At 48.1% G+C, this 11730-nt stretch overlaps 1 protein-coding gene across 3 annotated transcripts; it reads left to right on the forward strand.

Annotated features, from left to right (window-relative positions):
- Window positions 1–2229: 2229 nt before the first annotated feature.
- On the forward strand, window positions 2230–11084 carry cog1 (component of oligomeric golgi complex 1). Of its 3 annotated transcripts, none has more exons than XM_037476479.2 (16): window positions 2230–2610; window positions 2885–3132; window positions 3214–3395; window positions 3579–3755; window positions 4249–4405; window positions 4892–5102; window positions 5284–5647; window positions 6139–6587; window positions 7196–7342; window positions 7419–7580; window positions 7803–7927; window positions 8425–8533; window positions 8680–8789; window positions 9416–9497; window positions 9622–9639; window positions 10391–10970. In XM_037476479.2, exons 1-15 carry the CDS (start codon window positions 2305–2307, stop codon window positions 9628–9630), a joined length of 2838 nt encoding a protein of 945 aa, XP_037332376.2. In that variant the 5' UTR covers window positions 2230–2304; the 3' UTR covers window positions 9631–9639; window positions 10391–10970. The 3 variants fall into 3 exon arrangements, with proteins under 3 accessions (XP_037332376.2, XP_037332377.2, XP_037332375.2); XM_037476480.2 differs by having other exon boundaries at window positions 10828–10966; XM_037476478.2 differs by lacking the exon at window positions 9622–9639 and having other exon boundaries at window positions 10828–11084.
- The last annotated feature ends 646 nt before the right edge of the window (window positions 11085–11730 follow it).

Here is an 11730-nt window from a genome sequence, read left to right on the forward strand (position 1 = left end):
TCTCCATACCCCTCCCCCCTCACACAGCTCATTGGTATTAGCTAATTAGTGGAGTCTGACCAACCTTGAACCCTGAACAAACAATCCCCATGCCCCCCTAAAGCAAACCCTCACCTGGTCAGTGATGTGAGGGCTTTGTGTCAGTAAGACCAGACAGCTCTTAGCTGCCGCATCATGTCACCATGCAGGGCCGGCCCTATAGGAGGAGGGCGCCCTCTAGGTGTGCCCGTAAGCATACATCGAAGAGGAGGAGGAGGAGGAGGAGGAGGAGAGGAAGGCCTTTCATAGAGGTATGTATGTCAGACAAGTCATTTCATGTCACACAGAGGATGCTTTAGATTAACACTATCCTTTACATAGCTAGTGCTGGCCAAAGTGCTTTAAGCCTTAAGGAGCCTTCCAGCTAGCACAGTGATTCACATTCTAATCACTAATCAAAATACACCAGCACTTGAATCACTGTGCCACGTTCATTTTACTCAAATGACTGATTACTTTTAAGAAAGTACCACATGGGTTTTAGGATCACTGATCAGCTGTTTTATATTAACAAGGTGTCAAACATCCGGCCCACCGGATGAGTGTGAAAATGAATATACTAATATCTCAAAGAACCGTGTAAAAAACACACAGAACCATCCAATAGATAAAATAGTTCTGAAGAAGGTGACAGTTATTTGTAGAACCACTATCACGGTTTGGGCTTTTTTCCTGTTTTATTTTGTAGTTTCATGTCTCTTGTTCCTGTGGTTAGCTTCACTTCCTGCCTTCCCCTGTGATTGTCTGCAGTGTCTGATTGTTTCCGCCTGTGTCCAATCACCTGCACCTCCCTTGTGTATTTTCATTTTCATTTGTAAATTTGTAAATCATGCTTTATTACCTGTGCTAAGCGCTATATTGTGTTTATGACATTGTATTAAGATTAGGGCTGCAACAACGAATCGATTAAATCTATTAAAATCGATTATTAAAAGCGTTGGCAACGAATTTCATTATCGATTCGTTGTGTCGCGCGACTATTATGTTTGAGTATTAAAAGAAAGTTGCGCGCGCCGCGCAAAGCTGAGAAAAAAAAAGTTGCGCGCGCCGCGCAAAGCTGAGAAAAAAAGAGTTGAGCGCTCGCGCAGCAGAACAGAGAAGAAAAAAAGCTCCGCCCAGCAGAGCGTTGCTAAGAAAAATAAATAAAGAGCAGAGCTGAGGTAGAGGAAAGACCATCGGAGAGACCCGTAATACTGTTCTGAAACATGCGGAGGCAGAGAAACCAATGCGACCTAAATCCTCCCAGGTATTTCACACTGAAATGGGGGGTGCGGGTCCTAGCGGGCAACGGGGTGGGGTGCGGTGCTGCGGTTTTCTTTGCAGCGCCAGTCTGATCTTTTTCCGTTATAATCGCCGACACACATTTTTGACTCCAAATAAGATTAATTTGCAGCATTATGAGCCACTTGGAAACAAGAACATTGGCAGAAACAATCATGCAGGATTCTTGTCAAAGAAGTAGTGAATATGATGGGATGCTTGTTATATAGTTTGTGCCACTAAAGGGAAAGAGGGATTTTGTGAATGTGGCGAAGGAACGGGGCGGCCCAGTCGCAGCCGACGTGACCTATGTGGTCGACCAAGGCGTCATTATGAGGATGCAGCCGACAAATTGAGACATAGCTGGGGATTGGGCCCCATTCGTCTCTTCTCCCCCTCTCTCCACCACCAAATCTCACTATTTTCAAAATAAAGGCACCTTGAAGGGAATTCAAACATTAATACTTGAGAGGGGGGCATTTAATAACCTCTTTGTTTGTATGCCAAGCATTTTTATACTGTCACTTCACTCCCTCTCTTCCCCTCTCTTCCTCACCCAATTCCTTCATTTCAAAATTAAAGCCTCAATGATCCTCCGTACCTTAACATGAAGCTCAATGAATGACACAGTTTTGTTGAACTACGTATTGCTCTATACTACAACTATTGCTAATATTACAACTACCATAGCCATTTTATTTTACATTTATTTTAGCTTTTGTCATTTTTGTTTTTAAATATATTTTTTTAATTCCTTTCATCTCAGCATTCCAACGCATCTTCTGCAGAAAATGCATTTTCTTGTTTCTGTCACTATACAAGTTGGGACGATTTGATTGGCTCGGCAAGCCTAACAACACGGGGACGTTCTTTGACCGACAGCTTTCACGACCAATCAGCCGTCGTCACATTTTATTCTTTTGCCTACGTGGTGGCAGGAAGAGAACTTCCCCCGTACTTCCGGGACAGACTTGTTGGCATATCTGTGGTTGTTTACGAGGCGCGATGGCCGAAGACCCTGCACTGACTCTCCGCGTGTCAGACATCAAGGACCCGGAGGTTCTGTTCGAGCGCTACAACACCGCGGAGATCCGTCGGGTCGAACGCAAAGTCCGCGGCGAGATCGAGCAGAAGAAGGAGGAGCTGAGGCAGATGGTTGGGGAGCGGTACCGGGACCTGATCGATGCCGCCGACACCATCGGAGAGATGAGGCAGTGCTCGGAGAGCGTGGTCCAGTCCATCCAGGACATGCACCAGTACTGCCACCAGCTGAAACAGGGCCGAGCCGGCACCAGCAACTGCAGGCAGGAGGTGAGCCCTGCGTGCCCCCCTCCCCAACGGCTCCACTGCCCCCAGTGAATTACCTGATGACAGCAACACATCCCCTGTGGGGTGTGATTACACACATGGGGATCCTTGCATTGGATCCTTTTGCAATGTGTGTCATATCCCCAACATAAATATATATAATGGAGGATTAAGATGGTCCCTGACTATGTGACCACTCACAGTAGAGTACTTCTTGTGTTTGTACACACGTTCTCCAAAGTGTAATCTGCTGCATGTGTGTGTCATCCTGCCGTAGGGCCAGACACAGTGGCAGGAGAAGTTCTACACCATGGCCTCCCAGATCAAGCTCCTCTTGGAGATCCCAGAGCGCATCTGGAGCGCCATGGAGGCGTCCCAGTACCTCCAGGCCACCCAGCTCTACCTGCTTTGTTGCCACCTGCACAGTCTGCTGCAGCTGGGGGGCGCTACAGGGGGCCATTACAGCCCCGTCCTGGTCCGCTTCCCAATTTTGGTCCGACAGGTAGCCACCACGGGGCACTTCAGGTACTGGGTGTTTTGGTTTACAGAATCAAGTAGTCAAGGACCACCCAGTCCCAGTTCAGTCACTCGTCTGTCCTCCTGCAGGTCCACCATTCTCCTGGAGAGCAGGTCTCTGCTGCAGGGCCGCGCCGTGTCCGACCAGGCCATTGCTGAGGCCCTGGTGTCCACCATGCTGCTGGAGGACAGCTCACCACGCCAGGCCCTGGCTGACTTCCTGCTGGCTCGGAAAGCCTCCATCCATCAGCTGCTCAACCAGCCACAACATGGTATTCTTCAACCTTTGCCAAGTGTACCACAACACATTCACATGTCACAAAGCCAAAAATATCCTGCTTCAAGGCTTTTCCTGTGACCCAGAGCAGGACAGTATGAATGTAAATGTGTAAGTAAAGCAAACGCTACCTGTCCATGGAGTGTGCCCGTTCATATCACAAGTGTCATTGGTGCAGGTGCAGGGATCAAGGCCCAGGTGTGCAGCCTGGTGGAGCTGCTGGTCACCACTTTGTTCCAGGCCTACGCTGTCTTCTACCTGCCCCCAGAGGGAGGCCCCAGGCCGGGGGAGGGGGCCCTGAGCTGTGGCATGCTCTTCTCTACCTTGGAGAATGTCACCTCCACCACAACCGCAGGTAAAGAGTCCGAACACATAGTTCTTACCCTACGGAGCCGTTCTCCTTTAGCTGATATTTGAGCTTGGCTGACCTACCTTCATTAACAGGCTTTAGGCGTAGACGCATCCAAAATCCAATCATTTAGCTTGCCTGTTGCTCCAAACATTTTTAAATTAACAAAAAAATATATTCTCTGTATGTCCATGGGTTTTAAAACACTTACTATCATACAATAGGATCATTTACATCTGCGTAGACAGGGGATGAGGAGCTCTGTTACAGGCATGAGATGTTTATTGTTATGATATCATTCATTTTTCATCCATATATCTGAATCCGAGCCATGATAGATTATGATACATCAGCCCCAATTTGACTGTTCAGATCTATTATTTCTTAAAAGCACTAAGCATAAAGTAACACAGCCAAAACGCGGACTCAGGATACAGATATATGATGGCGCGTTGATGTCCGTGATGAATGGTGCCATCCATCCCACGTCTGTCCTCAGCTAAAGACAGGAGGGTGTTACAGGAAGAGACGAGCACCGGCCGCTGGTTCAAATACCTGCCTCCCTCCATCACCGAGTTCCAGCCCGCCCTTCGCACCCTGGCCAAGCCAATCCAGAGAGAGCAGCTCCGGGACACCCTTCAGCAGTGGATCGATACGTAAGCTGTAACCAATCAGAACACTGTTTATCTGTTTCACATTTGATTGGTTTCCTTGTTTCTCTGGTGCTTTTAAATGTTGTTTATTAGATGCACATTTAATTATTATAATACACAGACTGCTTGCAAGATTTTCATGGTCTAAAAAGTGCAACCAAATAGTGCTACAGCAGTAAATAGAGGAATAGAATATGACATCATACTAATGAATGATGAACAATCTTAAAAACCAGTCTTAATATATCGAAACACGCTTTGAGCAGGAAAAATGTGGTTTTCGTCCTGGCCGTGGGACCATGGACCAGCTCTTTACGCTTTAAAGAGAGGGGGGGGGGTGCTGGGAGTCTGCTCATCCAGTCTACAGTTGTTTTGTAGACCTGGAGAAGGCGTATGACCGGGTCCCCTGAGATATACTGTTATACTGTGAGAGATGAAATGGGACTTAAGCCTTTAATCATTGATTATCATCTTTTCAATGACTTTCAGCTGTAAGGAGGACATCTGCTGTGGCGTTAGCAGCCTTCTGGTCTATGTGAAGAGCCTGAAGGGGCTGGCAGCCATCAGAGACTCTGTATGGGACCTCCTGTCCACCAAGTCCATCAGTCAGCACTGGAGCACTGTGTGTCAGCGGCTGCTCGAGCGCCCCCTGGCTGTGTGGGATGACTTCCTGCAGCAACTCTTCCTTCAGCGCCTGCAGGTTTGTGCTCTCCTTCACAGTTCTGATAACTGTTACCGGTTCTCAGCATCTAAACGCGTCTCTCCATTGGCATTTGAATGCTTTGTGATTCCTTGAAATCCCCTGTCCCTTTGCGTCTTACAGTAGTGACAGACCTACGTGCTGATGCAATCCAATTTGACACTATCGTCCCGTTCCCAAGGCTATCACCAAAGAAGAAACCGAAGCCATCTCAACCAGCTCCATCCAGCTCCTCGCCTCAACTGTAAAGGATCTTGAGGGCCAGACCGTCCGTACCTCTTCGGCTACCAACCCTAGCTCAGCGCGCGGGGCCCAGTACGAGGTGGATGTGGCCTCCTTCCTGTGGTCGGAATCCCCGGGGGACCTGCTGAGCGATGCAGGCTGGGTCAGCGTGAGTCAGCGGGGGCAGCAGCATCAGAGGAGTAGCCTGGCCATGAAGACCCAGGCCGTCACGCCCTTCGTCCAGAACTTCTGCTCCTCTCTGGATGCTAAGCTGAAGACCAGGCTGGATGACCTGGGGTACTACCTACCCTCCCGAGACGCAGGTAAAAAAGCTGGCCGCTGTGTGCCCGTCTGTTTGGGCCGGGTTATTGTTCAGACTGAAGTGGTCCTTAGGACAGGGACTGGCGTGGTAGTCCCAACTATTTAAACACTTGCAGATTCGTCATTGACCAGGGGCTGAGGTCCCCCTCGTTGGCTGGCATTGAAGAGACAAACGTATCTCTTAAGAGGAAAGAAATATGATTTCACAGTGAGGGGAATTGATCATTCCCACTGAAAAAAGAGTTTGTGCTCTCTATTGCTGATAGAATCTGATCATGAATGAATGAATGAATGAATGCATGCATCCTCTGTCATGATGAGAGTCTACTGTAGCTGGTGAGCTTACCGGTAACAAAGCCGGCAGCATGCTAGTGGTGAGCATCATGCTACATTGTCCAACCCCATTAGTTGTTTGGCAAATTTCTCAAAAACTGTTGTGTGATCCTGCCATCCAAGTAGTGCTAACGTTCCCCCGTCATGCTGTTTTCTGTAGGGTCCGACTCCGTCTCGGCGCCCCCTTCTGGAGCCAGCGAGAGCGCGTCAGCATCCTCCTTTAACCGCTTCACGGATTCTGCAGCAGTAGAGGACGCTTTGCGGGAGGGCTGCCTGGCCTGTGTCCGCCTCGTCCTGTCTTCTATCCGCTCCGAACTGTCCTCGGCCTCCCCTGACCCCACCCCCGCCCGCCTCACTTCAGTCCTTTTCATGGCCAGGCTCTGCCAGTCCATGGGGGAACTCTGCCCCAACCTGAAGCACTGCATCCTGGGAAAAGCGAGCGCTTCTGAGGCTACAGGGAAGGAGGCCCCCAGACAGGCCAAGAAGCTGGGCAAAGCCAGGGCCCCCTCGGAGGTCAGCCCCGCCCAAACCAAGTGGGCAGCTCTGAAGGAGGATTTCCTCGCCTGCAGCATGGAGGCGTACCGCATCTGGAGCTCCGCCCTCTCCAAAGTCAGATACCCTCAGACATGTCGCTGTATTCAATTTGTGTATGTGTGGAGGACTGTTGGCGGTCCAATGTCAGAGTAGAGGGGACAATACATCCCGCCCCCCTATAGAAGAGTACTCTTAGTTACATGATGTTCTGTTTTGACTTAAATGCAGTTGAAAGTCCAAAAGTCTGATTAAAAAAGAACCCTAGTTGAGCTGCTAATGTCCACAAATGTTCCAAATATTGCTTGAATTCAGGCCAGATATTCACCTTTTCTGTACTTCTGTACAAGAAAAGGCTGTCTGCTTTATAAAAATGCCTCTACACTCAAATAAGGCCATTATTTTAAAGAAATAGTCCACCTGCACTTCAGGATCTCAACATTTTCTCAGTCTTCATTTTGTCTTTTCCTCATGTGCGCTTCTCAACATAATTCTATGGTATCAAATGTGTGATGTGTGAAGTGTTTGCCAGTAGTGACCGGGATCTACACAGTACACCCCAGGCTCAACAAAGGCGCACACACACACACACACACACACACCTGTTTACCTCTGAGACCAGCTGATGAACATTGAGGACTATTTACTGGAGACCAGAGAAGAATGACTATCGTGTGTTGTGACAGGTGCTGCTGGATAAGTTTGCCACGGCGCTGCATGCTGAGTCTGCCGGGGCTATCCTTACCACAGCAACCAACTGGGAGGATCTGGAGATCCAGGAGGAAGCCGAATCAGGGAGCAATGTCACATCCAAAATCCGTCTTCCAGTCCAGGTCAGCTAGCAGAACCTCAGGAAGCACAATGATGTGTCCACCCAGTGATGTGATGGTGAGCTTGTCTCCTCTGCAGCCGTCCTGGTTCGTGCAGTCTCTGCTGTTCCAGCTGTGTGTGCAGGTGAACAGGGTGGGAGGCCATGCTCTGCCCCGGCCCACCCTGCAGGAGCTGCTGCACACCTGTCTGAATCAGGTCCTGCACCACTACCAAACCTTTACCCAGCAGGCCCCCAGCAGGGTAACTCAGCAGCACACACACACACACACACACACACGATGAAAAGGAGGGACGCTTGTGTTGTACCTTCTGATTTGGTCTTTAGATTCTATAATCTCCTTGACTAGCAGGCGATGAAATCAGCGGCTTACGATCGTATCGTCTTCATTACTGTGGGTCATTTCACAGAGGATTGCTCTTCCTGAGTTTCTCTGCTCTGTTTGTTTGTGTTGCTCCATCCAGGAGGGCGTCTTCCCCATGACTCAGAACAGAGCCTTACAGCTGTTGTTTGACCTCCGTTACCTTAACACCATACTGGGCAGCAGAGTGGAGGAAGGAAAGAGCTCCCGGTCCCACCAAGACCCCAGGTAACGTCCGCTGTCCCAGCTCAACCAGGGTCCATCACCAACCCACCAGCTCAAGTCAGGCTGAGTTGGGTCTTCACAGATCCTCCAGGACCTGCAGAGCTTCACTTTTTCTGCAGGTCTTTTCAGATCTGAGGGGTCCACAAGCTAATGTAGACACACAAATACAGACCCAAACCTTTCTCTGAAGACGGGTGTTGCTCTGAGGTGGAGCAGGTTTTCCCATAATCACAAGATAGGCGCTTTGATCCCGCTTAGCCAGTTGTACCTTGGATGTAAAATAGTGGCTCCTGTCCGTTGGCGTCCACCTTTCAGGGAAGTGGCCTCTCTATGATTGACAGGTCACTGCTGACAACAATCAGATTTCAAACCATGTATACGATGAGAGAACAGGTCTCAGCGTTGGAGCGTCTTTCCATTGATATTCATATATATATATTTCTTGAATTGATAAATGAAACCATATCTGAATGCCGCAAACATTGTTGTGTGTTTTCCAGATTCCACGAGGTGTGTGATTGGCTGGAGGGCTACATCGACCCCTTTGACCTGGACGTGTTCACACCTCCGCTCAACACCAACCTCAACCGCCTGTCCCAGAGGACCTCGGTACATTCAGCCCCAACAACACACACACATGCAGCTTAATGTTGTAGAAGCAGCTTTAGCAGTAGCCCACAGATGAGCATTGGCTGGATGTGAGGGATGCTGTGCTCGCTGGCTGGCTCAGAGCGTCATGTGCCGTTGTGTCTCAGGTGCTGCTGGGGCTGCTGACGGGCTCAGAGAAGCAGTTTGCCCCGCGGAGCAGCAGTGGCGCCTCTCAGGAGCCTTACAACATCCTGCCACTAGCCAGCAGCCAGACCAGGTGAGTCAATCCCAGGAAACTGAGGAGACTCCGATGGATCATGTGACCAGAGGACCGCGCGCACTCTACATCATTCCCAGTGGTGCATATCACAATGTATCCACAGGGATGTATGCCTGACCAAAGTGAGGGACAGGAATCGGCTGATATGCTGATTGTACAGAACTGTTAAGTAAGAGAAGCTAAAAACCTCAAATGGGTGTAAACGCATGTGCAAACTGATCATGTCATGTATACAATAGTGCTGGCATTTGCTAAATTAATTATAATTGCAAGATTCAATAATTCATTTAAAAGTAGGGTATTGCACACTTTTATTTATGCAATTTAAACAAATAGGTGTAGCAACTTTCATCATAACCAAAGACTTGCGAGCAGTTAGTTCATTAATGCGCTAAAGTGTGAAGTCACACGTTAAGATACTCTGAGAAGCAGCTGTTCAATGCAGTTTATGTAGCATGAGTCTGAATAACTTATGCATAATACAGATAAAATCAAAATAGCCATTTCTGTTGTGACATGTAATATATGAAAACAATTACCACTCTAAAAAAAGCAGAATAAGTATAGATCTGATCAAGAACTCAGTGCCCAGGAAGTGATTAAATAATGTTGGTTTGATGCAGGTTCGGGTTGCTGCCTCTCAGCATGTCCAATGTGCGCAAGTCCAAGTCGGCCTCCCGGAGCGGTGACGCTGCTCTCCAGCTGGTGAGTGACAGACCTGGGATCAGATACCCGAGTCTCAGTGTTTCATATGTCCAGTACCACAGGATGCTCCTTGTTTTGTTCAACCATGGGAAAAATGTTTCTCTTTCACCTTCTGCCCTCCCAGCGTTTTTGAGATGCACAGGTAAGAGTGTGTGTGTGTGTGTGTGTGTGTGTGTCACAGGGATTAATAACTAAGATATTTCTCACTAATCTGCCACTCTGCTTGTGCTCATAATGTAGTTTGGGCTCAGACTAAAGTCTGGAGAACTCTTTGGGTAGCAGAGAACATGGGCTGCTCTTACCTGTCTCAAATGGACCAATCCCAATCTTGAATGAATGCATTATTGGTTTCTGTCATGGCAGCAAAATAAGAAACGTAGCTAAAGTTGTGATTGGTCAGAAACTTTCACTTTTAAAACTTCTCTATAAAATAATCCTCGACAAATCACACTGGCATTTGGGCAAATAGCTGTCTCTCAACATGTCAGTTGGCTTTGAGTGAATAGAGGCTCCACCAGTTTCCCGTGATTTTCAGGTTTGGGCTACGCTGAGCTAATGGTGTCTCGTCTCAAATCCATTTCCACTCTCCTGTTCTGAAAGTACAAATACTTTGTTACCTTACTAGTAGATTTGGGGTATCTATACTGGAGTATTCATTTTGCTGATGACTTTTTACTTCTACTCCTTACATTTTCACCCAAATATCTGTACTTTCTACTCCTTACATTTTAAAAATAGCCTGGTTACTTGTTGTTATTCCGACGTGTCATCGTTCAAAAAAGACAACCCGGATAAATGGCGCCATCCGGTAGAGTGAGTTTGATTGTGGTTGCATGAGAAGTATGCAACCACAATCAGACACCCTATTGGTTTCCTCCGGGATGCGCCTGCAGATGACACGAAGCCGAGTGACGCTGGGGGCAAAAAGTGGTCGGTGGAAGGATCCTCTGGTTCTGACTGCTGAATAAATGGCAGAATTGTAAATCCAGCTTTCTGACAGCGGTCTGAACATCACCGGCACGAGTCCGCAGTTTGTGTATTTATTAGACATGATGCATGCCCTTATGTAAGCCTAGATTATTTAACTTCATTAGAGCTTTTGGGATGCTCTGCTGTGTGTTAGCATGGAGCAGCATAGGCAGCTGGCCCTGATCCAGCTCTGTCATGATACTGCTACACCGTTCCAACCAAACCACAAACCATCTATCGCTGTCATCGTTAATCACGGAGGCCTCTGATGGCCCTTTGAGTGACCGCAATGTCCACATGGGAGGAGATCTGGATCAGGACTTGCATGTTGGCCAAGTGTGACGTGTTCTTCCTCCGGCAGGCTGCTCCATCCTCCGTGGCAGATGGCGAGGACAGCTTCCGTCCCGGCAGCCTGTTCAGACAGCTGGCTGATCAGGACGGGGACGCTCCGTCTTTATTCAAGCTCAGTTGGCTCTCTGGCATGGCCAAGTGACCCTTTATGGCTAAATACTTTTACTTGAACTAGCAGAAACCTTGTAAATAATAAAAGTGTATAGTAAAAGATGTTTAGTTTTTTTCCAGAAATGCAACTTGTGTGAATTAAAGTGAAAAATGGAACTTTGATTGTGGTCTCCATGAATGTGCCAGCTAACCTGATTATTACAAGGTGTTTGCAAGGCGAGCGGCGCTGTTCTCATCCCAGTCGCCCAGCCATGGCTGTTTGAGACCTGTTAGCATTTAGCTCCAAGCTCTGCATTCACCTCCGTCGGACCTTTCTACATTTTGTCATGGTAACCACCTATTAAAATGTATGTCATTGTGATTTAATGTAATGGACCAACACAAAATAGTCCATCTGGAAGTCAGGGGAATGTGGATTTACAAATATGAATCTGACTGAAGTGCTAAGTGCTCTTTACCCCCTTTAGTGTAAAACCCATCACATTGATCTGGTGCCACCAATTGGCTTCACAAATGATATAATACGGGTGTTCTGTGAAGGCCTCAGTTTGTTAGAGAGCATTACTGAACAAAGGGCGCGCCCTATAGGGACAACTATTCGCTGTGTGGCCTTTATGGAAGAGGGCAAGAAGGCCGCTGTGGAAAGTCAACCATAAATGATCCTGTTTGGAGTTTGCCACCATGTGGTGGACATGTGGAACAAGATGCTCTGCTCAGATGAGACTCCAATGAAAACCAAACGCTGTGTGGAGGAAACCCAACTCTGCCCATCACCCCGAGGCAAGTCAGAGTGGGCTGGATC

Source organism: Pungitius pungitius, chromosome 12 (genome assembly GCF_949316345.1).
Source record: "Pungitius pungitius chromosome 12, fPunPun2.1, whole genome shotgun sequence".
NCBI lineage: Eukaryota > Metazoa > Chordata > Actinopteri > Perciformes > Gasterosteidae > Pungitius > Pungitius pungitius.